Source organism: Myotis myotis, unplaced genomic scaffold (genome assembly GCF_014108235.1).
Source record: "Myotis myotis isolate mMyoMyo1 unplaced genomic scaffold, mMyoMyo1.p scaffold_m19_p_47, whole genome shotgun sequence".
Lineage (NCBI taxonomy): Eukaryota > Metazoa > Chordata > Mammalia > Chiroptera > Vespertilionidae > Myotis > Myotis myotis.
The window spans coordinates 913,576-938,628 of NW_023416354.1; the positions used below are offsets into that span (position 1 = coordinate 913,576).

General features: G+C 58.3%; 1 protein-coding gene across 1 annotated transcript in view; it reads left to right on the forward strand.

The window, feature by feature from the left end:
* Positions 1-25,053, forward strand: part of CABIN1 (calcineurin binding protein 1) — an 80,311-nt gene that overhangs the window by 9,799 nt on the left and 45,459 nt on the right. Inside the window, exons 9-26 of the mRNA XM_036307368.1 lie at positions 457-743; positions 1,744-1,912; positions 2,401-2,537; positions 3,092-3,309; positions 4,600-4,678; positions 5,184-5,374; positions 6,222-6,374; positions 7,063-7,257; positions 10,767-11,009; positions 11,733-11,889; positions 13,513-13,628; positions 15,928-16,089; positions 16,921-17,127; positions 17,256-17,401; positions 19,372-19,633; positions 20,305-20,565; positions 22,900-23,051; positions 24,571-24,749. Of these exons, the coding sequence (XP_036163261.1) occupies positions 457-743; positions 1,744-1,912; positions 2,401-2,537; positions 3,092-3,309; positions 4,600-4,678; positions 5,184-5,374; positions 6,222-6,374; positions 7,063-7,257; positions 10,767-11,009; positions 11,733-11,889; positions 13,513-13,628; positions 15,928-16,089; positions 16,921-17,127; positions 17,256-17,401; positions 19,372-19,633; positions 20,305-20,565; positions 22,900-23,051; positions 24,571-24,749 (3,314 nt within the window). The remainder of the gene's footprint in view (positions 1-456; positions 744-1,743; positions 1,913-2,400; positions 2,538-3,091; positions 3,310-4,599; positions 4,679-5,183; positions 5,375-6,221; positions 6,375-7,062; positions 7,258-10,766; positions 11,010-11,732; positions 11,890-13,512; positions 13,629-15,927; positions 16,090-16,920; positions 17,128-17,255; positions 17,402-19,371; positions 19,634-20,304; positions 20,566-22,899; positions 23,052-24,570; positions 24,750-25,053) is intronic.

A 25,053-nucleotide genomic window follows, 5' to 3' on the forward strand; every position in this document is an offset into this window, starting at 1 on the left:
TGCCTCTGGGGATGCTGGGTCGGCTGGTGGGCCCTGCACAAGGGTGAGAGCCTGGCTCCAGGCTGTGGCGTGGGTGGAGCTGGGGCACATTGACAGACGGCTGGAGGCGTGTAGACTACTTTCTGACCCACAAGAAATAGTGGGGCCTCTCCAGGGAGGCCCAGTCTAAATCCCAGATGGTGGCAGCAGAGAACTGTCACATGTTTAAAGATCTGACTTGTGGGGAAGGAGCTTTTCAGGTGAGTCAGTGAGTCTGAAGGGGCCTGAGGCTGAGATGCTACAGGGCTTCTGATGGGGTGAAGGGGGGGCAGGGGTTGCTAGGCCCCGCCCCTGCCCCAGCTGCTCCCCCTCAGCTGTGTTAGACTCAAGATTTTGTCAGTAACGACGACCACAGAACCATGACAGCTCTCCCTGCCCTCGGGAGGTGGTGACTGCGGCGCTACCGTCTCTCTGCAGCTGGAAGTGCCTGGGAGAGAGTCTGCTGGCCATGTACAACCACCTCACCACCTGCGAGCCGCCGCGGCCCAGCCTCGGCAAGAGGGTAGACCTGTCTGACTACCAGGACCCCAGCCGCCCTCCGGTGTCCGCGGTGGTGGTGGCGCCGGTCAGCGCAGTCCCGCCCAGCCCCGTCAGTGCCAGCTCCTCCGTGACCGTGGCGGAGCCTGTGCTCGCCTACTCCCCCGTGGCCACAGCCAGCTTCCCGCTGCACAGCCCCGGCCTGCTGGAGACCGGCGTCCCCCTGGGTGAGCACCCCCGGGCTGGCTTCTGGGGAGACCGGTTTGCTGGGCAGGAATGATCTTGGGCTGTGCGGGTCTCTCAGAGGGCCAGGTCCTGCTCATCCTCCCGGTCTGAGGTGTAAGCAGGAGGCGCTGGGCCGCAGGAGAGCCTCTCCGCCTGCTCTGGGGGCTGCCCCTCGGGGGCCCCTCCGCAGGGACGGCCGGGGCTCAGGCTGCAGCTCCCGGGCCCTCAGCCCCGGCCGAGTCCTGGCAGAAAGGCCGCTCTCCCGCTGGGCTGTGAGCCGCAGGTCCCTCTGCTGGTTCTGCTCCACAGCGCTCAGCACCGCCGCCCCAACAGCCCGAGTTCTTCGCCTTAACAAGGGGTCGGCAAAGTCCCCACCGCACGTGCTAGAATCGTTGTGAACGGATGGATGGGTAGATACATCATACCATACCACACCTTCCAATTTTTATTGCTGTTGGAATCGTAAAACATTTCAGACAAAAACTCCCAGGCCTTTCGTTGATTTTCTGTGTCACGGAAAAAGCTTCTGAATGAACACACGTGCAGTTGTTTCTACCTTTTTAACTTAGTCACACATGATCCTCTGCTTTCTGTATAATTCACATGATTCACTCACATGGCATCGTCCGGTGCTCAGGCTGGACAGTGGGTGGAGTCAGTGTGACTGCTACTTGCTCTGCCCCGTCCCAGGCTCATCCGCGAGGCCACAGAGGCCCCTGCAGCCACCGGGGTGAAGGCGGGGCGGGGAACGCTTGGCTTGAGACCCGGTGTTCTGTAGCCACGGAGAGTGGTCTGGAGATCCGCTGTGGGCTCCGCGGATTTGAGCAGGGTGTGGGGATTGAAAGTAACCTTGCTCAGGGTGCTCTTCAGGAAGAGGTGGGACGTGGCTTGGATGTTGAAGACGATAGAGAGGAAGCAAGTGGGCAGAGGCCGAGAGGGACCCGTGCCTGTGTGCAGCCAGTCCTCTGCCCCGTGTGACGGCAACTCGCACTCTCTGTGAAGGCGACCTGTCTGCGGGAGACAAAGCCAAGAAGGGAGTGAAGCGGAAGAAAATTCCGGAAGAGAACGGGGAGACAGCGAAGCGGCGGTCTGCCCGAGTCCGGAACACCAAGTGCAAAAAGGAGGAGAAAGTAGACTTCCAGGAGCTTCTGCTGAAGTTCTTGCCGCCCAGGTACAGTCACGCTTCTCTGATTTGCCGACTCACCAACTTCCTGCCTGCTCCCCCCACCCCGTTTCTCCTCCACTGCCGCCCACCGGCGCCTCCTGTTTTCCCATAACATCGTGCCAGTGACCACCGCGCAGCTCTCCCTGGATTGGGGCCTCGGGTGCTTCTTGTTCTCCTGCCCTGGGACTTCCTGAGGGCAGCAACCATGACGCGTGCATTTTTGGAAGACAGGCACTTCGGGGCCCTCAGGGATGAGCGGGTTCTGGAGCTGGAGGCAACGCACTCAGGTCCCCGTGCACTCACACCCGCTTTTGGGGGCCGGGAGGGGTGGTGGGGGGCTGCTGCGTCTGCTTGGCCCGCCCCTCCAGGGTCAGCATGCTCGCTCTCCCCCGCCCCTAGAAGCCTTCCTGACTCTGCCATGGCAACGAGTGAATAGCAAGAATTCAGGGGTCAGATGTGTGGCGTGGCTTCTGTGACTTGGGTGTGTCCTGCAGGCTGAGGAAACTGGACCCCGAGGAGGAAGATGACCCCTTCCACAGCTACGAAGTCCAGTCGGAAGTCAAGCTGGAGAGCTGCCCGAGCACTGGGCCTCAGAGGCTGTCCTTCGACTCAGCCACATTCATGGAATCTGGTAGGAGGCCCCCCTCCCCCGCGGTCACTCCTTGTGGGGATCTTCCTCCTTCACCCTGGAGCCTGTTGAGGCTTTCTCCTGGGAGAGTGGATCTGGTGTGTTTTAAAGTGTGGTCAAGGGGCTGCCTGGACTTGTCTGGGGCCTGAGCTCCATGGCCAGCTGGGAGGTCTGTCCATGCTCACACTTGACTCTGCTTCCTGCAGGCCGTGGGCTTCAGGTCACACCCAGGGCAGGCTCTGCAGTCAGTCTACCCGACCCCACTTCTCAGAGCACCGTGGTGCCAGGCACCAGGCTCTGTGTTTGTGTGCGCAGTCTTGCTAGTGCGCACGGCAGCGCTGGGAGGCCAACCCTTTAGTGCCCCCATCTTACACCTGGAGGTTCAGAGAGGCCTGCTCAGCCGGTGAGGGCTGGAGCCAGGAGTGGGACCCCTGTGCGGAGCACACGGGCTCTCTGCTGCTCCCCTCGCCCCTGCCCATCTCCTCTCTTCCAAAGAACACGGGAGACCCTGGCACAGAGGGCCTTCATTCAAGGCAGGGTGTCTCCCTCCCCCGCAGAGAGGCAGGATGTGCACACGTTCCTGCTGGAGAACCTGACCAACGGGGGCATCTTGGAGCTGATGATGCGCTACCTGAAGGCCATGGGCCACAAGTTCCTGCTGAGGTGGCCCCCGGGGCTGGCGGAGGTCGTGCTCAGCATCTACCACAGCTGGAGGCGGCACAGCACCAGCCTGCCCAACCCGCTGCTACGGGACTGCAGCAACAAGCACATCCAGGTGGGCGGGCGGGCCGCGTCAGACTGGGCCCAGGGGGGTGCTCGGGAGCCTTCAGGGGATGGGGCTGTTGCTGCCTTGCGCCTCTTTAGCTGCATTGACTTCTGGGCCTGGAACGTGGGCCCCTGGGAGTTGGAAGCAGGAAAGCATGGAACCTGGCTGGTGGCTGAGTGGAGGGCGCCGGGAGCGAGAGTGGGCACAGTTCTCAGGAGGTTGTTGCTCGGGGAGCCATGGCGGCGCAGTGGGTGGGGGTTCTGGAGGCAGAACTGACAGGATGAACTGGATGGAGGGCGAGGGGTGAGACGGGGCGGACTCCTAGGGCTGGCTCAAGCCTGGGCTGGTGGCAGGGTGGTGCAGAGAGGCTGGGGAAAGAGAAGACTTGGCTGGATTTGAGGTTCCCAGGGCTGTTACTGAGAAAACGTAAGTGCAGAGGCTAAGCAGGGCTGCTTAGGGGAGTGGTGGGGTCTTTAGTAGTAGGGCCAGGCCATGCTGTCCATCTGCCCACAGCACTCCATACCACAGGCTCCTCCCCTCGGTGCCTCCCAGGGCTCAAGGGGACCCAGCGTTCTCCCAGTGGGGGAAGAAGGCTGGATGCTGAGGAGGGAGCACTGGGAGCCTTCAGGGCCTGCCTGGCTGGTGGTATCTCTGGCCGAGGGCACTGCAGGTTGTGCAGCCTCTGCTGGGACTCCCTGGGGGCTACTTCCTTCAGTGCCTGAGAGCAGTGCTCTGACCCTGCAGACTCTTTGTTTTGTTAGTCCTCACCCGAGGATGTTCCCATTGATTTTTAGAGAGAGTAGAAGGGGGGGGGGGGGGGAAGAAACATCGATGTAAGAAAGACACATCGATTGGTTGCCTCCTGCATGGTGTCAGGAATCGAGCCTGCAATCGAGGTACGTGCCCTTAACCGGAATTGAACCCGCAACCTTTCAGCCCAAGGGCCAGCACTCTAACCACTGATCCAAACTGACCAGAGCTGACCCCGGATCTCTAAGGGCTGAGTGCTGCGCTGTGGGTACGGCAGCTGGCCCAGCACTGGGCAGGCGACAGAGCTGCCCGTCATGGGCTAGTCCCTCAGGACTGAAGCCGGTTTCCAGGCTCCTCCCAAGCGATGCCCCCCGTGTGGGTCCACATGCTCCCTTCTGTCCTGGCAGGTTGCCGTTGATCATGTACTAAATGGGAAGTGGGTAGAATAGTGACTTTTTTAAGTCAAAGTAAATTTTCATTTAATTTGTTCCATTCCCACCCTTTGGCGACTCTGTGCCCGTCCCTGACATCGCGGTGCCTGTCCCACAGGGCATGATGCTGATGTCCCTCTGCTGCATGGAGCTGCAGCTGGACCAGTGGCTGCTGACCAAGGGCAGGAGCGCCTCGGGTAGGAGCGCTGTTTCCTGTGGTGGGGGGCCTGCCGGACCCTTAGCAGTCAGCAGGCAGGGGCGCGGGGGGCCTGCCAGACCCTTAGCAGTCAGCAGGCAGGGGCGCGGGGGCCTGCCAGACCCTTAGCAGTCAGCAGGTAGGGGCGCGGGGGCCTGCCGGACCCTTAGCAGTCAGCAGGCAGGGGCGCGGGGGGCCGAGCCATGGAATTCAGGCTGCAGTCTGCAGTGGGCACGTTTCCGGGGTTGGCTTGTCAGGCCTGCAAAGATCCAGGGTCTCAGCCGAGGCGTGTTAGCAGCAGCTGACCACCAGAGGGAGCCACCTACCTGCTTTTCTCTTCCTTGGGATGGAAGGAAGTGAGATCTTGGTGTTCCCAAGTGATCACGTGACAATTGATGTGTCCCAGTAATTTCTCCAGCAGATCGAGGGCCGAGGGAGAGCTCTGGGAGCAGAGGGGCGCCTGGACCTGCACATGAAGTTGACTTGTTCTGTCTGACTGTTTTCAGTGTCTCCTCGGCACTGCCCTGCGGCTGGTGTGGCTAATGGCAGGTTTGGGCCTGATTTCCCGGGAACCCACTTCCTGGGCGACCTCCTGCAAATGTCCTTTGCCTCGTCTCAGCGGGACCTGTTTGAGGATGGCTGGCTGGAGTTTGTGGTCCGCGTGTATTGGTTGAAGGCTCGGTTCCTGGCACTGCAGGTAGGTTCTGTGATCGGCCGCGTGGGGAGCTTGCCCTGGCACCAGAGGGATGGAAGAGACTGGGTGCCTCCTTGAGGATGTGCGTGTGCACGTGTGTGGCCCCTGCCCGGGCTCGGCTTGAGGACGTGGGACCTGGGGGGATGTTCAGCTCTCGGGAACCCAGCGTCGCTCCAGGCTACAGCACAGCAGCACAGCAGGGTCTGCAGGGCGCCTGTGCCCGGTACAGCCCTCACTCAAGATTGCTCGGCGTCTGGACCCTTTGCTGACGTCTTCCCGAGAAAGCCTGAGCGAGGGCGCGGACGGCTGCAGAGCTTAGAGGGAGCCCATCCCTCGCTCGTGTGACTTCTCGGAAGGCTGCTGTGGAGCCTGGTCTGGAGGCCCGCGGGCTGGCTGCTCCCGGCCCCTTCGCACATGGGGATGCCTGGTGCGCTGTGGTAGCGAGAGCAGCAGAGTGCACAGTCGGTCCTGGGATTGGGGCAGGCCTCGCTTTTACTCCTGGCCCTGCCTTTTATTACCGTGCTTTTTGAACAAGATACCCAGCCTTCCTCAAGTGTCTTCAGTGTCCTCACCTGTGATATGAGGTTAACGTTACCTCCCCTTAGAGTTGTGATGCGAATTCATTTGTCTATTTGTTCGTCTGTCCATCCATCCATTCATCCATCCATCCCACAAGCACTCACTGAGCCCCACTGTGCATCAGGTCCCTTCCCAGGGTCTGGCAGTGATCGGATGAAACGGCCCTCACTGTGCCTGCAGGCTGGCGGGTCAGGGAGGCGAGGCCCCTGGCATAGCAGCACAAGTTTTCTTCCTTCATCCTCTGTTCCCTGACGGCTCTTCCTTTGACCAGGGGGACATGGAGCAGGCGCTGGAGAACTATGACATCTGCACAGAGATGCTCCAGAGCTCCGCTGCCCTCCAGGCAGAGGCCGGGGCCGAGCAAGGCGACGTCGTCATCCGGCTCCCCAACCTCCACAACGACTCCGTCGTTTCCCTGGAGGAGGTGCGTGGGCGTTTTCTTCACGGTGTTTCCTAATGGGGCAGAGCTGTGTGAGGGCAAGGCCAAGTGCAGTGCCCCTGCTGGCCTCCCGGTGAGGTAATGGGGCTTGTGACCTTTGGCCCAGGGCTCCATGAGTCTGGTTTGCTGAACTGACTACGAGATGCCTACTATTCTGGCAGACACTTTTCTGAGCTGCTCTGGTTCTGGGGAGTTTTTTGTTGTTGTTTTCTTATGTTTGTTTTTTAAAGAATTGAACACCTTGACTTTAATAGAAATATTTTTTGTTTTGTTTTGTTAGGCCTCACCTGAGGATATTTTTTCCATCGAGAGAGAGTGGAAGGGAGGGAGTGGGGGTAGAGAGAAAGGGAAACATCGATGCGAGAGAGGCACATCGATTGGTTGCCCCCTGCATGTGCCCCAACTAGGGCCAGGGAGTGAACTCACAGCCCAGGTTCGGGCCCTTGACTGGGAATCGAACCCTTGACCCTTTGGTGTGTGGGCCGACACTCTGACCACTGAGTACACACACCAGCCAGGGCTTAATAGAAATACCTTTAGTGAAGTATTTGTCTAGTGTAAATGCTGGTATGTTCAGGGAGTCGGGTTTTGGGTCTGGTAAATGCAGACACTGGCGGGGTTCAGGGAGCAGGTGAGGGGTTCGTCATCCGCTAGGGATTCCGGTTCCTTCCAGATCGATAAGAACCTGAAGTCGCTGGAGCGGTGCCAGTCCCTGGAGGAGATCCAGCGTCTATACGAGGCTGGCGACTACGAGGCCGTGGTGCAGCTGCTCCGCCCCACCCTGTGCACCAGTGGGTGCGACCGGGCCAAGCACCTGGAGTTCATGACGTCCATCCCCGAGAGGCCGGCGCAGCTGCTGCTGCTGCAGGTGCGCCTGCCCTGGCCCGCCCCTCGCGCCTTCTGCGCCTGGTGTGGGTTTATTCCCTGGCGGCTTTGAGGTGGCCCTTGAGAACCGACAAAAATGGGAGTAAAAACCACTAACTCGGCAGCCAGGAGGATGCCAGTCAGCAGATAGGGGAGGGAGTGGGAACGTAGGAGCGCAGGTCCTAGGGTTCGTGTACGTGGCTCAGTGTGAGCTCACACTTGGCTCGGAACTTGGCCCGGCAGAGGAGGAAGCATAGTCAGGACGTTAGCCATCCATCCAACTGCTTGTTCCTTTGCCTAGCTTTTGAATCACTTTAAAAGTTAATTGGTGAGTAGATATAAAAGTGGGTAAAATATCTATGTAATGTAAAGAACCACGATAACATGAATAGCCATAGGGTCACGTGGTTGAAGGAAAAGAACAGCATGTGATGCTGGAGCCATGTGCACTCGCGGCCTCCTTCGCGCCTCTGCTCCTCAGGATGTAAACCGACCGAGAGCTCGCGGGTACCCGGGTCTGGAGGCGCTGGAATTTACCCAGCCCGTGCCTCAGCTCCTCTCCCAGCTCTAGGCTGGGATGATCGTGTCCTTACCTCAGACGGCTGTTGTGGGATTCTAAGAATCAGCATGTGTGGGCACCATGCCTGGCTTGTGGCAAGTGCCATGTGGGTGCCAGCTGTCATCATTGCCAGCATCCTCAGGAAGCACCGCGCCGGCCGTGGAGGCAGACGGGGAAGATGATAGAGGCGCTGTGCTTATGGCACGGGGTGGTCCCGTGTCCTGTCCCTTGTGGTTCTCACACTAACCACGTGGCAGTTACTGTCTTACTGGGTCTTTCCCCTACGTTTGGAAAGACAGCCCAGCCTTCTCTCAGGATTCTTGCTCAGATTACATGAGGCGTTGTCGTTATTCACTCTCTTAACTGGGAAATAGTTAAAAGGTGCAACTGTGGGAGCAGAGGGAGAGGTCTCTCTCCCCTGGTCAGCGTGGGGAGGAGAGAGCTGGGCAGCGGGAGTCAGGCGGCCCAAGCGGAGGTCGAAGGATGAGATTCGTCCGACCTCAGTTACTGTGGCAGGTGGGGGAAGAGCCCAGCATGGCTGTGTGGGAGGGACAGCTGGGTGTACTGGGGGCCACTGGGTGGGGAGCAAGGGAGAGGCCAGTCCTCTCTGCCTCTGGGAAAAGGCCCCAGTGGCTCAGGTGCCGTCTTGCTCGGTGGTCTAGGGCTCCTGGTGTGGCAGATGCCCTGCTGGTGGGGGACTGCTGTCGGGCAGGCGCTGAGCAGCACCGTGGGCTGGAAGGCCTGGGCCAGTACAGGGAAGCTCCTGCCCTTGGCAAATAAGTGAATCCTGGGTTTTGCTCAGTTTCCTATTGGTGGTGGTGGTGGGGCGTTCTTATTGATTTGGAGTGCTTTTTACATATTAAAACACTAATATTTTTCTCATCAAATGTTGCAAATCTTTTTCCCAGTTTGATGTTTGCTTTTTAATTGTCGCTTGTGTGTTTTTTTGACGTACAGAAATTTTGAATTCTGTTGTCAAATCTTTTGATGTTGTCAGATGCTTGTGATTTTGTTCTTATGCTTAGACAGCCTTTCCAAGAGTGAAAACATTCGCCCACTCATTCCACACTCACGGATCCCGCTCACAGTGTGCCTGGCTGGACGGCAGAGGAGCCGCCCCGTGGCGCCGATGTTCTCCAAGGGGGCGGATGGGGCGCAGCTGACACACAGAACGGCCGTTGGCTTTGTTCCTTCCAGCCGTGTGGCTGGGTCATGTTTTGCGTTTAAGTGACTTCCTCTAGCTGTAGAGGGTGGGCGTCTGCCATGAAACCCTCCCCTCCCGCCTTTTCAAGTCTTCAAGATGGTTGTGTAGTTTTCTGACTGCTGAGCGGAGCTTTCGTCCTGAATGTCTTGGGTGGCTGCTTTGTGCAGGGCCTTTTAGTTGGTCGTTCTGTTTTCTAGCAGCACGTTTCTGGTTTACAGGAACCCTGCTGCTTTGTGCGTGTTTGTTTGGAATCTAGCCACTTCCCTGAATTCCCGTTATTTCTGCCGGCAGTAATTGGCCTCCTCATTTGTTGGCAGTTATTCTTCTGCCTTTTAGCTCTCCCTGGCCTTGAGCACCGGATGAGGTCACGCTGGAGTGCTCCTGGCAGGTCCTTGTCTTAGCCTTGACTTTCACGGCAACTCTGGCCGTAGTTACAGGGTCAGTGGTCTTCCTCCTGCCAGAGGAGAGCCCTGCCCCGGCACTTGTGGCATTTGGTCAGGAGGGTCAGCTCGGGCACCTCGCACCAGCTGGCTCCTCGCGCCCCAGGGGCCGCTGCTAGGGGGCTCGCTTTCCCTGAAGAACACACGCCATGTGTCCCTGGCAATGAGGGCTCTTCAGTCCGGGGCGGTGCTGATCTGTGCACATACCAAAGGCAGTTTGGGACGTCTCTGTCCCCACACCTGTCTGTCACCTCAGAGTGTGGCAGCTGCACGGGCCGCGGCTGGCAGGAGGCGGCAGGAGCCACTGCTGGGCCGCAGCTGTGCCGAGTCAGAGCCCATGGGGCGCCAGGCAGCAGGTGCTTCCGGTGGCGCTGACAGGCTGCCGCCAGATCTGGGACTCCGCAGCCAGCTCAGTAATGAGAGAGGCTGGGAGGGTCAACGGGGTTGTTCTAGAGCAGTGGTTCTCAACCTTCCTCACGCTGCGACCCTTTCATACAGCTCCTCATGTTGTGGTGACCCCCAACCATAAAATTATTTTCGTGGCTACTTCATCACTGTCATGTTGCTACTGTTATGAATCGTCATGTAAATATCTGATACGCAGGATGTATTTAGGCGACACTGTGAAAGGGTTGTTCGACCCCCAAAGGGGCCGCGACCCACAGGTTGAGAACCGCTGGTCTAGAGCTAAAGGAAAGGAGGCTTGGCAAAAAGCAATGGCTCCCACAGAGGAGGTTTTAACACAACAGCGTGCAGTGTGCACGCTGAGAGCTGCTTCCCGTCGGGACACTGCTGAGTGCGTGCGGACATCAGCACACCTCGCGCTCACGGCACCTCTGCGGGCCGGGGGGTGGCTGGGGCTCAGGGTTCAGTGCCCTGCTCCACCTGGCACCGGCTTCAGAGCTGCCTGGCCAGTGCCCTCCTCCCGAGCAGTCAGTCCCTCCCTGGCAGTTCCTCCCCTTCTGAGACCCTCCAGAGCCGTGGCGCTGGATGAGCACGGGCCTGGGTGGCCTGGGGCACAGAGCTGGCAGAGGTGGTGGAGTCAGCCTCATTTTGGCTGCTCCTTGGCTCTGTAATGGGAAACTGAGGCAGCGAGGTTAAGCACCTCTCTGCCAGCTTCCTGGCTGGTGGCCCGCCATGCCGTGGTGGCACCCAGGCCCCAGCCCACAGGCCCTTGCAGACGCCCCGCAGCTATAGTGCTTCCCTTTCCCTTGGACGGCCCCTCGTCTTCGTCCCCATCCACCTGCCCTCCGTGCTCAGGCCAGCTGGGTGAGCATGCCAGCCTCCCCCAGCGCCCTTCCTGTGCGTAGGACTCCCTGCTCCGGCGGAAGGACCACCGGCAGTGCTTTGAGTGCTCCGACGTGGCTCTGAACGAGGCAGTCCAGCAGATGGTGAATGCCAGCGAGGCTGCAGCCAAGGAGGAGTGGGTGGCCACCGTGACCCAGCTGCTGCTGGGCATCGAGCAGGCGCTCTCGGCGGACAGCAGCGGCAGCATCCTGAGGGACGCGTCCGCGGCCACCGGCCTCACCCGGCTCACCAACAACCTGATCCAGGTGACGCCAGCTCCTCCTGTGCTGCCCGCGCAGCAGTGGGGGCTGTCCCATGTCCCCTCCAGTCCAGCCACCGCCCTGCCAGGAGGCCCCTTTCTGAAGCGGAAATACGAATGTGCTTCTCCCTCACTTCACCCTTCACGCTCCCCCCAGGGTGCCTGCCCCAGAGCGCACTGGGCCACCAGCCTCTCTCTCCACCCTCTCGTTGGCTTTCGTGGCCGCCTCTGGGCCCTCGGCCTGCTGCCTGTCCTCTGCCCCGCTCCTGCCCTCTCTGGGGATCGGGCGCACCACAGCCACTCACCTGGAAACCTTCTGTCAGGGGCCTCTGTCTGTCCCCACCCCTCCCCGCGACACCACTGCAGCCCTCAGTTGCTTCCATTGCAGCAGCCATGCTGATCCATGGCTCTCGGGTGGCTTGTGTCTGGCTGTCTTCCCCCTGAGCTGTCAGCTCCTCTGTGCCCTGCTCCTCTCTGTCACCCTTGTGTGTGGCACAGGGCCCAGCACACAGTAGAAGCTGCACGTGGCACGAGAGGCTGGTCAGAGCTGGCTCCTCTGGAGCCGGGCATGGCTCTGCCGCCGGGCTCTGTGACCCTGTCTAACGACTGGTGGGGTGCCGCTGCGCCAGTGTTTCCTCAGCCAAACAGCCCCTTCTGCCCCAAGGACGCATCCTGGGTCGGGGAGCTGGCCCTGCTGTGACATCGCTGTCCCCCCCCCCCCCTCCCCCAGATCATTGACTGCAGCATGGCTGTGCAGGAGGAGCCCAAGGAGCCCCACGTCTCCTCGGTGCTGCCCTGGATCATCCTGCATCGCATCATCTGGCAGGAAGAGGACGCCTTCCGCTCCCTGTGCCAGCAGCAGCAGCTCCAGAGCTCAGCGGATGAAGGTGGGGGAAGTGGGTCTGGGGGTGGCCTTGGCCCGTGTGGCCCTGCCTCTGGCCTCTGCCCAGGGCCCTGCAGCCCTCCCAGGATTTCTGTGGCACCTGGATGGAGGCAGAGGCGCCCTCGGGAGCCAGCTCACTGCAGAGGGGTCGGGTCGTGGCGTGTGGAGTGCCGCGTGTCTGCTGTAGTGGTGGGCGGCGCAGAGGACCCGACAGCGGGGCGAGGGCTTATGGAGGTGCCATCACTGCTCTGAGGTCTCAGACCTGCTACCCTCTGTGATGCCCACACGAGCCCTGTGAGCTGGGCAGCCATGTGCCAGCCCTTGCACTTAAACCACTTGCACTGGACCACGCCTCCTGGATGTGGGCCAGTGAGGCCGGGGCATGTGGACAGCTGGAGGCGGCGTGGTTCCAGCTCCCAGCTGTCACTTCCTGCGGTGGCACGTCGTGTAAACCCTCAGCTCTGTTCCCTGTCTCCCCGCTGGGAGCAATGGTCCCTGTCCCAGGGGCTGTTCTGAGAGCAAAAGCCATCACTTGCCACGGCAACTCAGTGCAGACACATGGAGGCACCGAGTCCGGAGTAGTCGTCATAAATGAGAGCCCAGCCCGGCCGGCGGGGCTCAGTGGTTGCGCATTGACCTATGATCCGGGAAGTCATGGTTCGATTCCTGGTCAGGGCACATGCCGGGGTTGCAGGCTCGATCCCTAATAGGGGGTGTGCAGGAGGCATCCAATCAATGATTCTCATCATTGACATTTCTATCTCTCTCTCCCTCTCCTTTCCTCTCTGAAATCAATAAAATATATATACTTATTTTAAAAGAATAAAGATTCTTGCCAAAACCGGTTTGGCTCAGTGGATAGAGCGTCGGCCTGCGGACTGAGAGGTCCCAGGTTCGATTCCGGTCAGGGGCATGTGCCTGGGTTGCGGGCACATCCCCAGTGGGAGATGTGCAGGAGGCAGCTGATCGATGTTTCTCTCTCATCAATGTTTCTGGCTCTCTATCTCTCTCCCTTCCTCTCTGTAAAAAATCAATAAAATATATTTAAAAAAAAAAAAAGATTCTTTTAGATTTTTAAACTGAAAAAGTTAGTCTTTATGGGACAAAAAAAATGAGCCTCATTTCCGGTTTCTTCTAACCCTAATCCTCTTTAAAAACGTTAGTTACGAGCCCGCTAATGGGTCGTGGCCACAGCTTCAAACATACTGAGAAGGACCTGGTAGTAGCTCCGGTGGTGGACACTTAACTGGAACTTGATGGTTTTTCCTTCTGTAAGAATCAGGTAGACCTAAGTGTCAGAACTCTTCATTTCAGAAATGGTGCATTTGTAACTGTTAGGAACTCCTCCTCCCTTTCGAAAGGCTTCCTGTACGCACAGGTAGATGCTCCTGGTGATGCTCCCCAAATGTCTGCTCTGTGGGTGAAGCGTTTCTCCTGTGCACTCTGCAGGATTTGCATTGCTTAGTAAAGCCAGTCAAGTCACTACTTGTTTTAAAAGATGAAAAAGGAAAGAAAGGAGACTCTATAGCTACCTTGGTAATGAAAGCAAAGCCCACCCAGGAGGGACTGCCTGCAGCTCCCTCCCGTGCCCCCGCGCTCACTCCCTGTGGCTCTGGTCTTTCCCCAGCGATGGCCGAGACATCCATGCTCCCGTCCTCCCTCATGCTGCTCAACACAGCCCACGAGTACTTGGGCAGGAGGTCCTGGTGCTGCAATTCGGACGGGGCGCTGCTGCGGTTCTACGTAAGTGCTGCCGGGGCTTGCGTGGCCGCCCCTGCGGGGGCCTGCTGTGCTGCTGGGGCTTGTGGCACAGATGTGACTACTCAAAGTTTTCAGAAAGTCTGCACGTGGCGTTCTGGCACCTGAGGCTCGGGGGCTCTGGACCTGGCCTTGAACTGTAGGTAGACTTAGATCCACTAGTTGTTACTGAGTCTATGTGTGGGCACAGGGCCAGGCCTTTAGTAGTGATTTTAGAAGCAAATACTGCATTCACCACCTTCTGCTGAGTCCTGTTTGCCAAGCACCACTCCCGTGCCAGGTGGTAGTTGCTCAACGAGTAGCGATTGCACTCATTCAGTCAGTAAATGCGTATTTTGTGAGCGAAAATAGACGTCCTCTCCCTCGCCAGCGGTGGTTGATGGTTTACTGGGGATAAGCAGCATCGTCCCCGTCCCCAAATCTCACTGTTGAATCAGAGGCCAAGCAGCACTTAGACAAGGTACAGAGCACAGGAGGGGCGCCCAGCCCGGTAATGTCTGTTAGTAAGTGGTGTAGTGGGACGTAGCCACACCCACATTGACATATTAATAGTAACCAGCGTGGTTTTTGCAATACAGTGGCAGGTTGATTAGCTTGCTAGAGTCCCCATGGTCTGGGAAGCCTGTTTGCCATCCTCTGCGTTATGCCCTTCAGTGAGCATACCCACCCCAGCTGCCGCCTCCCTCCTGTCCTGACGCTCCCTCCTTCATGCCATTTGCTTTCCTCTGGCTCTAATGAGCCATGGAATTGGCTTGTTATGTGTATTGTGTGTCTCTTGTCCATTCAAATGCAACTTCCCTGAAGGTGGGGGTTTCTGTTTGGTTCACTCCTGGATCCAAGTACCTAGCACAGCACCCAGCCCACAGCACCATAAATATGAGTGAATGAGACAGAGAATATGCACAGAGCTCGTGTATGTGTACAGCCCCTGTCGGGGGACCTGGACTTGGCCAGGAGACCTGTCCGGCTGGCTCAGGACCCCAGAGCTGGTAGCGTCTCAGCTGGGTCCTGCTGTCGAGGCCTGAATGTCTGCCCCACCTGTGAGCTTCCAGAGCCTCTAGGTGCCCGCCCTGGGTCAGCTCCGGTTTTGGAAACATGGTGCCAGGCTGAGTCTCCAATTCTGCCCGGGAGTCAGGGCCTCCCTCCTTCTGCCTTCTCTCCCCTTAGAGAGCGGACACTAACACGGGCGCCTCCACGCAGCCCCTCATGCTGGTGCAGGGGCCAGGCCGGATCAGTCAGCCCCTCGCAGACGAAGCCAGCGGGAGTGGCGCTGAGGAAGGAGCAGGCAGGAGGGGTGAGGAGGGGAGGGTGCTCCTGGTTTTTCTTAGTCTGTGTCTGTTTTTTGTGGAGCATGAGTTTTAGCTGCCAGGATCTAAAAAAAAATTTTTATTTGATTTTTGCTCTTTATCTTCTCTTTTTCGGATTTACTAAGTTTTTTATAACTTATTGAGTTGAGTGATTATTTTAGTGTTCACTCTTGTAATACATGCATGAAGGTTATGATTTTTTCCCAAGTACATTTTTAGCTGCATACCATAGTTTTGACATTTGGTATTTGCTATCTTTATGTAATTGATTTCTCATTTTATTGAGTTATGTTCAGAGGATGTCGTCTATATCATATCTAGTCTGCGGTATTTATTGAGATTTGCTTTTTGTCTAGTTTTGGTCAAAATCTCATGGATGTTTGAAAAGAACGTATGCTTGCTAGTAGTTGGGCATTTTTATTGATTTCAGAGTGGAAGGGAGAGGGAGATATAATATCAATGATGAGAGAGAGTCATTGACCGGCTGCCTCCTGCATGCCCCTCCCTGGGGATCAAACCCACAACCGGGCATATGTCCTGACTGGGAATCGAACCGTGACCTCCTGGTTCATAGGTCAACCGACACTCAACCACTGAGTCATGCTGGTCGGGCAGAATCTGAGCTTCTTAAAAGCAGGGACTATGTTGCACTGTGCCCAGCATAGGAAGGTGCTCAGTAAATATTTGAGGAATAAATGAATGGCTAAATAAATCAGAATTTCTCAGAGGGCGTATAATGTCTCCTCTAGCAGCTGATAGAAGCTGACTGGGTGTGCTGAGAGGAAGGCCGCTGCGAGGGCTGGGCCCAGAGCGGCTCCCGGGAGGGTGACAGGCCCTTTCCAGAAAAGGGCCCGAGTAGACATGGCCTCCTCCTCCGGGTAACAGTTGACAGAGCGGTGTCACCGGGGCCCTGCTGTGCCCGGAGGTGTGGGCCCCTCCTCAGGCGTCCCGCCCCCCCCTCCCCCCCCCCACTGTAGGTCCGAGTGCTCCAGAAGGAACTTGCTGAATCCACCTCTGAAGACACACACCCCTACAAGGAGGAGCTGGAGACGGCCTTGGAGCAGTGCTTCTACTGCCTGTACAGCTTCCCCAGCAAGAAGAGCAAGGCCAGGTACCTGGAGGAGCACTCGGCCCCGCAGGTGAGGCGCCCCCTGGGAGAGGGGACTCGGGAAAGCGGGGGCTCAGCGCCTGACATGCAGCCTCGGAGGCCCAGGTTGGGTTGCATCAGGAGGATGAGGCGCTCGGATGGCTCTGACCTTGCAGGAGGGCGCTTCGTAGTGCTGACTCATCATCCGAGAATGCAACATGGCGATTTAATAGATTTTCTTCCTTTTTAAAAAAACATATTTTTATTTCAGAGAGGAAGGGAGAGGGAGAGAGAGAGAGAAATATCAGTGATGAGAGAGAACCATGGATCGGCTGCCTTCTGCACGCCCCACACTGGGGGTCGAGCCCGCAGCCCGGGCCTGTGCCCTGTCTGGGAATGGAAATGTGACCTCCTGGTTCCTAGGTCCACGCTCAACCTCTGAGCCACGCTGGTCGGCAGGGGACTTTCTTGTAGCAATTTGGATGATATGAATGATTTCTTAGAGGTTGTTCATGTTTTGTGTGTTGGTTTTCAGAGCACTTTTGGGAGTACCTCAGCGGTACTGCCCATTATTCTCTGATCTTATGTGTGTCGTCCCACCCTGGCCCAGAGCAAGCACTTGGTCAGTATTTGTCAGCCAAGTGATTGATGGGGCGATTGAGGTGAGCAGAGGGTCAGGGCTCACGGTCCCCACCCTCTGGCTTGGCCACACGGACTCACAAAGTGCAGGCTGAGTTTCCAACCTTTTCTTTATAAAGAACAGGCTTACGGGGTCACTGCTCTGCTCGTCAGACACGGGTTGGGAAGGACGTGGGCATTTAGAAGAACTTGCCTGTGTGCTTTCCCTGACCGCACTGCGACCGGCCTTCTGTCTTCTTTCAAGGTGGACCTCATATGGGAAGATGCCCTCTTTATGTTTGAGTATTTTAAGCCCAAGACCCTTCCTGAGTTTGACAGCTACAAGACCAGCACCGTCTCTGCCGACTTGGCTAACCTCCTGAAGAGAATCGCCGCCACAGCGCCCCGCACGGAGCGGCCGGCCCTGGGCCTGGACAGGGTGTCTGCGTACATCGAGGGCACCTCGGCCGAGGTAGGAGCCGCGTCCCGTCACCTTGTCCTTCAGCTGCGCTGACCTGCACGGTCCTGGGTGTGAAGCGTCACTGGCTACAGCGGAGTCCCTGGCTCCGCCTCCCTGACCCTTGCCCTCTCACCTGCCAGGTCCCTTGCCTCCCAGAAGGGGCTGACCCCTCCCCTGCGGTGGTGAATGAACTCTACTACCTGCTGGCTGACTACCATTTTAAGAACAAAGAGCAGTCCAAGGCTATCAAATTCTACATGCACGACATCTGCATCTGCCCTGACAGGTGAGTGGCTGGCGGCTGTGGCCAGTGACCTGGGTGTGAGGCCAGGCTGGTGGGCGGCTGGGGTGCCTGCAGCTCAGCAAGCTCTCCCTGCCCAGGGGGGAGGCCAGGGGAGGAGTGACGAGGTGGCTTAGACCACAGTTTCTGGGAAAGGCTCTCCATAGAAAGAAAAACAAGGGAGAAAGCCCCTTGGGAAGCCCGCTGGGGTGGGCACTGGGGTCAGAGGAGGCGGAGGTGCCCACCGCTCTGCCTGCAGGGAGGGATGTGGCCCGGCCCCGTCCCGGGCGCTGCGTGCTGCCGCTTTCCTAGCCCCGTCTGGGAGGCTGGCTGGTGTGCACTCTGCTTCTTCCCCTGCAGTGTCTGTGATGCAGGGTTTTCTCACTGAGGGGAGGGGAGGAGTAGCGACACTAAAGCAGGAGTTCTCGTTCCTCGCTCTGCCGCAGTGCATTGTTGGCAGCAGCGATGGTCACGTCTTCCCTGGAGGGTGCCAGGAAGGGCTGGACTGAAGGACGCCCAGGGACGAGCCACCACGCCCCTCCTGGGCCTGGGCAGGGCCCCCAGGACACCCCGCTTCTCCGGCACGGCTCTTGGTGGGCTGGGCCTGATGAGCTGACACCCTCTGAGCAGCTGGAGTACAGGCTGGAGGGAGGCCCAGTTGCGCCGTCGTGACCTTCATGCCAGGCTCTCCCCTCGCCACGAGAAGGCGGGTGTGACCCCTTGCTTTTCAGTCACGGAGGCGGCAGGCAGAGGAGGCGACTGCTCACTGTTGCGCACGGTGAGCGCTCAGCCAGCCTGCGTGTCGGTCTGCTCTACCAACCGGTCCACAGCGACCGGGGGAAAACGGCCAAGACCGCCGACACCCAGCTTCTGCTGGAGGAAACCACAGGCTGAGCCAAAGGGGGTCCGAGCCTTTGCCACAGGGATATGAGGCCGGAAAGCTGGCTTCTGCTCAGATCCCAGCCCTTCTCCCCGTGGCCGGTGGATCCTGACAAGGGAAAAGGAGGCTCCCCCGGTTCGGGGCGGCCACCAGGGCTGGCCCCCGTCACTTCCAGGAGCCGCCTGCAGACGCTGCTCTGGGCCCTGCAGACGCTGCTCTGGGCCCTGCAGGCGCAGGGCAGCTATAAGGGAGCCTCGTTTTGACCTTGACCCAAGGTTTACCTCCCAGGTTTGGCCACATGAGAAAATATGCCCACTCAGTCAAGCAAATCAGACTTCATGAGCTTAGCAGGGACCTCAGGGCCAGCAGGCCAGTCACTACAGTGTAATAAAAGCCACCAGCACAGTGGGAAGGAAGCACGAGCTGGACGCACGATGGGCTCGCCTACAGTCACCACTATGACTGTCGTCACTGCCAGCAACGCACTGCGCCACATCCTGGGCTGTCAGATAGTCCAGGAAGCCAGTTCGCCAGTTTTAGAGTTAGGGCCTCTCTGTGCAGCATTCAGAACATTCCAGGCTCGCCCGGCCGGTGTGGCTCAGTGGTTGAGCATTGACCATTGACCTACGAACCAGGAGGTCATGGTTCAATCTCCGGTCAGGGCACAGGCCTGGGTTGTGGGCTCCATCCCCAGGGTGGGGCGTGCAGGAGGCAGCCAATCCATGATTCTCTTTCATCATTGATGTTTCTCTCTTTCTCTCCCTCTCCCTTTCTCTGAAATCAATAAAAATATATTTAAAAAAAAACAAACAGCCGAAACCGGTTTGGCTCGGTGGATAGAGCGTCGGCCTGCGGACTGAGGGGTCCCAGGTTCGATTCCGGTCGGGGGCATGTGCCTGGGTTGCGGGCATATCCCCAGGAGGAGATGTGCAGGAGGCAGCTGATCGATGTTTCTCTCTTGTCGATGTTTCTAACTCTCTATCTCTCTCCCTTCCTCTCTGTAAAAAATCAATAAAAAATATATTTAAAAAAAAAAAAAAACAAACAACAACAAAAGACAGCGGAGTGTTTACGGGTGCTTTTGTCATGACCACAGGTTTGACTCCTGGGCAGGCATGGCCCTGGCCCGGGCCAGTCGCATTCAGGACAAGCTGAATTCCAATGAGCTGAAGAGCGACTGGCCCATCTGGAAGCACGCCACGCCTGTCCTCAGCTGCTTCCGGCGGGCCCTGGAGATCGACAGCTCCAACCTGTCCCTGTGGATCGAGTACGGCACCATGTCCTACGCCCTGCACGCCTTCGCCTCGCGCCAGCTGAAGCAGTGGAGGGGCGACCTGCCCTCGGAGCTTGTGCAGCAGGTGAGGAGGGTCCCGGAGGCGCTGCTCCGACGCACAGGCTCCCGTCAGTGGAGCAGGGGTGGGGCCTTCTTAGAAGCGCCCCAAGTCCCGGGAAGCGGGTGGAGCGAGGGTGGGCAGCCCTGTGGGACCCCGGGGCTAGACATTCTCAGTGCCATGGAGCTGGGAGCTGGTGCGCGTCTTCCCCCGCTCTGCGGCCCACCCTGGTGAGGGGGAACAGGCCTCCCTGCCTGCCGGGACTCTTCTCGGAACATCAGCTCTGGTGTCCTGGCCTCCTCGGGTCTCCTGCAGTGATGGCGGCAGCCACGCCGCCCCAGCCCCTGCTGCCGCCCCCTCCCAGGCACGGCCTCGCTGCACCACAGAGGTGGTGGTTGGGACCTTTAGAAGGTGTCATAGGACTTCCGGAACGCACAAACTGTTCGATATGATGCTGCAGGGGAGGCGGGAGGAAGGACATGGCGTTGGCATGAGGTGTCCTGGGTGTCCGTCCAGCGCTGTAGCCTGGCCTGAGATGGGGTTCTGAGGAGTCGCAGGCCTCCGCAGTGTCCCCGCTGGGAAGTGGCGCTCGCACTCCTGTGTCTGTCTCGGGCCTGTGAGAGGGTTACCCATGTGCGAACAAGGCAGCGGCGCTCCCACAGGACAGGCCTGAGCTGGTCGTGCCGGTCTCGTTGCAGATGGAGGGCCGGCGGGACAGCATGCTGGAGACCGCCAGGCACTGCTTCCTGTCGGCGGCGCGCTGCGAGGGGGACGGGGACGAGGAGGAGTGGCTCATCCACTACATGCTGGGCAAGGTGGCCGAGAAGCAGCAGCAGCCGCCCACCGTCTACCTGCTGCACTACCGGCAGGCCGGCCACTACCTGCACGAGGAGGCCGCCCGGTACCCCAAGAAGATCCACTACCACAACCCGCCTGAGCTGGCCATGGAGGCCCTGGAGGTGACGCTCTGCCAGCCCTGGGCGGGCCAGTCTCTCTCTCCCTGGGCATGGGGCATGCGGTCCCAGTGACTCCCTGCTACCCAATGGAAACCTCTGTGTTTAGCAGCTTTGCATGCAATTAAACAAAAGCAGCCTTTCCTCACTCTTTCTAAGGGGTGCGCGCCGTCCTTGCTGGGAGAGTGAGCGATTTGTTCTCCTGGAAGAGACTCGTTCCTCCTCATTAGCGCACGCAGGTCCCGAGGACCTGGCCGATGGCACTAGCGCAGGCAGCACCCGCCCCTGCGGCTGGCGGGTGTCAGGGAGCAGGCGCCTGCGCTCCGGGTGCAGAGGAGACAGCCTCCCGCGGCAGGACTGAGCCGGGGAGCAGCCGGTGCTCTTAACCTCAGGTTTGGGGTCCCCCACAGCCCCCCAAGAGCAGAGAGCACTTGTTTGCTGCTTGGCGTTGCGGAGTTTTCCAGACCATTTCACATGGTGCTCTTCCTGAGGCTCACACAGTCCTGGGAGGTGATTGGTGGCCGTGACCCGTGCCTTCTGTAGGGAGGAGACTGAGGACACGGGTGTGGATCCAGATCGCTCGGCCTGACCCGGGACCCTCCCCCTAAGGCCCAGAGCCTGGTCTCCCCCTCCCCCCACGCCCAGCGTGCACGTGCCCAGCTTCCCGGAGTTTGGGGCAGAAGCCACTTGCTTATGCCTTTTCGTATCTTTTCTGATTATAAAATGACAGCCCATGCCATGGCCGTGTGGCTCAGTTGGTGGGCACAGAAGGTTTGATTCCCAGTCAGGGCCCATGCCCAGTTTTCGGCTTCAATCCTGCTTGGTTTTCTTTCTCTGCCCGCCCCCCCCCCCCCCAAATCAATGAAAAACATACCCTTGGGTGAGGATTTTAAAAAATAAAACTAACACATATTCTTTTTTTCCCCCAATATATTTTATTGAGTTTTTACAGAGAGGAAAGGAGAGAGATAGAGAGTTAGAAACATCGATGAGAGAAACATCGACCAGCTGCCTCCTGCACACTCCCCACTGGGGATGTGCCCGCAACCAAGGTACATGCCCTTGACCGGAATCGAACCTGGGACCCTTCAGTCCACAGGCCGACGCTCTATCCACTGAGCCAAACCGGTTTCAGCAACACATATTCTTGGCCCAAAGAATATATAGAAGAATCAAACAATTGAGAAGTGTTTAAAACGAAAAGTTAAAGTCCCCCGTGAGCCTAGTTCCCCACCTGTCATACCTAGTCCAGTGTGGCGTGCCTTACCTCTCTAGGTTTCCTCCTTATTAACACATTCCGTACCGCTCAGGAGTTTTCTCGTGTTTCGCGCCGTCTGTAAGGACCGCTCACGACTGTTCTCGTTTTTCACGCCCGTGGAAAAAGGAGCGAATCTAGATACTTATGTAAATTTTGTTTGGTCCCTCTTCATAGAGGAAAATGTTTTACGCAGCACCATACGTTAAAAAAGTACTAGGAACTTTAATTGTTTAATTGTTTTTGTAAATAAAAATGTTATAATTATTGAAAAACGACACCTAAAGTGCATTATGATGATTTAAATAACGTGCAGTTTGCCCTGAAAAGTGCGGTCCCTGGCGTATGTCTTAGAGACTTCTATGCGGTACGAAAGGTGTTAACATAGATACATTATCATTGAGCAACTTGCCCTTCTCACTGGACAAGATGTAGTAAAGGAATTGAGGGCTCCCTTCCCTGTCCTGTGCCCTCCAGTCCGGCTGGGCATCCATGTGTTTGCCTGGCCCTTTCTTCATGGGTTTGGCCTTCTCTCCCACTTCTTCCGTGACGGTGCGGTCAGGGCGTAGCTGTGGACACGCATCAGGGAGCACACACCTGAGCACAGTTGACCCTTGAGCAGTGAGAGGTCGGGGCGCCGGCTGCCTCTGCGGTGGGAGATCTCACCTCCATGCAGCTGGCCCTCCACAGACTCAGACTCCCAGCCACAGGCTGGCCTCTGAACAACACGGCCTACGCTGCACCGGCCGATGGACAGAAATCCGCGTGTACGTGCGTCTGCCCAGTTAAAGCAGGAACGGCTCAGGGTCAGCTTGTCCCCAAGGGTCATTAACATTTGAGCAACAATGTCTCGTCCCCCTAAAAGGTTGCACTTTCATGTTTTTCATCAACTTAGCTGGTATCCTCTTTTTAACATTTGATAATCTTGTGAGCAAGCAAAAAGTCTCATTTTAAAATTTCCCTTTTTACAATGCTTCATGCTGAGTGGCTTCTAGCCGCTGGGTCCCCTTTCCCGTGTGGCTGACCGGCCCGTGGGAGGACCCTGAGCCCCTGGGAGGGTGCTCACCCCTGAGTGTATCCCCCAGGTGTACTTCCGCCTCCACGCCTCCATCCTGAAGCTCCTGGGGAAGCCCGAGTTTGGGGTTGGTGCCGAGGTCCTCGTCAACTTCATGAAGGAGGCAGCAGAAGGGCCCTTTGCCAGGGGCGAGGAGAAGAACACGCCCAAAGCTTCAGAAAAGTGAGTGGCACAGTCCTCCAGCCGCTTGTCCCGTGTCCCGGGAGGGTTCATTCATGGCAAGGGGGCCCAGAGGGCTGCTGAGGAGACCAGAGTTCTTGGAGCCTCTGGACCTCACCTGGAGATTCCTGAGGCCGGGCTGAGGCATTGCTGTTGAACTTGAGAAGAAGGGGCTGTGTCCCCTCACCCTGTGGCCATGCCTGGTCCCCCCATCCCCTTCCCGCGGGGCGCAGTTCCGCCTGTGCAGAACCCTGGGGGAGCAGTTCTCATGCTGCTGCCTCTTGCTCCTGGGGCCTCTCCCAGGGCCTCTCCCACCTGTTGTTCCACGAAGCAGGGAGGGTGTGGGAGGCATAGGCTCTGCGGCGTCAGAGGGTCGAGGGTGCTGCGGCCCTGGTGTAGCCCCCGCGTTGGGCCTGGCACAGTCCCCCGGCCTCCCCTTGACTGAGATGTATCTCTGGAGGTCTAGATGCGGGAGCTTTGGCTCAGCTCGCCCCACGTCTGGACCTCTGCCCGGCCAGGCACTGGGCAGGGCCCCGCTGAGTCCCCCAGGGGCTGGTACCAGCCCTGGCCTCGAGGACGGGTTGATAGGGGCACACACGGGCACACACGGCAGGTCACGCCGGGGGACGCGGGATGCCCCAAAGCTAGGGAGATGTGTTGTCAGTCACGAAGGGCTCCCAACTTAGTGGTCTGATCTTTTGTTTCTCATACTTCTTTTTCAAAAAATTTAAAAGTTATACAAATGACACATGAATATGTTCTAGTTACAGAAAATTCTGGCAGTTTATAAACATATAGACAACCCCCCTCTCCTCCTCAGAGTTAATCGCTGGTCACTGTTTAGTTTCTCAAGTTGTTTTCTGTGCATTTGCACACTTACATGTACAAATACAATGACAGGATTTCGAAGACGAAGACTGAAGGTGTTTTTCTCGAGTTTTCTTTTTCCCTGACGGTGGGCCTGGGACCCATCCACAGAGATAGTGCCCCACATTCCTCATTCTTTCTAGTGAAATCACATGAAGTCTTTCTAGTGGCTGCAGTGGCCGGAGGCTCTGTCCCTCCCGCAGCATGGATGTCCTTGTTTCCGTGGCTATGGCGACAGGCCAGGTGTTTCCAGCTCTGCTCGCCAGGTGGCAGCGATGTCCCTGGCACGAGAGCAGGCGTTCTTCTCGGTGCCTGGTGGGGGGTTAGCCTCTCGGCCTCGGGCATCGCACAGAAGGACTGACTTGGTGTGGCGGGCATTTCTGAGGTGGGCTTCTTCCGGTCCCCCAGTCTCCGAGGCCAGAGCCCTGAGCCGCCTGTGGAGCCCAGCCATATTGGGGGCTGGGCCTGAGTGGGTACCTGTGGGCCACTCCTTCGGGGCCTGGGACACCAGCCAGAGGGGTGCGGGGGAGGGCTGGGAGCTGGGCCCCGGGAAGGGCAGCTTGGGGACTCAACAGCTGGGAGGGGCATTGTCCAGCCTGGCACGCATCCTTTGGTGCCATGTGAGCGGCTGACCTGCACCCCCTCTGCCCCACAGGGAGAAGGCCTGCCTGGTGGATGAGGACTCCCGCTCTTCAGCTGGGACACTGCCGGGCCCCGGAGCCTCCCTTCCCTCCTCCTCTGGCCCAGGTCTGACATCCCCACCTTACACAGCCACTCCGATTGACCACGATTACATCAAATGTAAAAAACCCCACCAGCAGGCGACGCCGGACGGTACAGTCCCTGTTCTCCCTACTGCCAGCCCAGGGCGGCACGCCAGCCGGGGGCGGGAGCTTTGGGCGATGAGTCGCTTTGTTTCGGTGAGGGGGGTGCTGGGTCTGGGGTGACACGGGCAATGTTGTGGCTGTTCATTAACCTCATGGACTCACGGTGATTCTGTGCTTCCAAGACGTGCTCAGGGTCGCCACCTGCCAGCTCGCCCACTGGGAGCCGGGGTGGGTGAGGCGGGCTGAAGCTCCGTGCCTGCCTCTTGGAGCCTGCATTCTCCCCCCTGCAAATTGGGGGCCTGGAAGGGCAG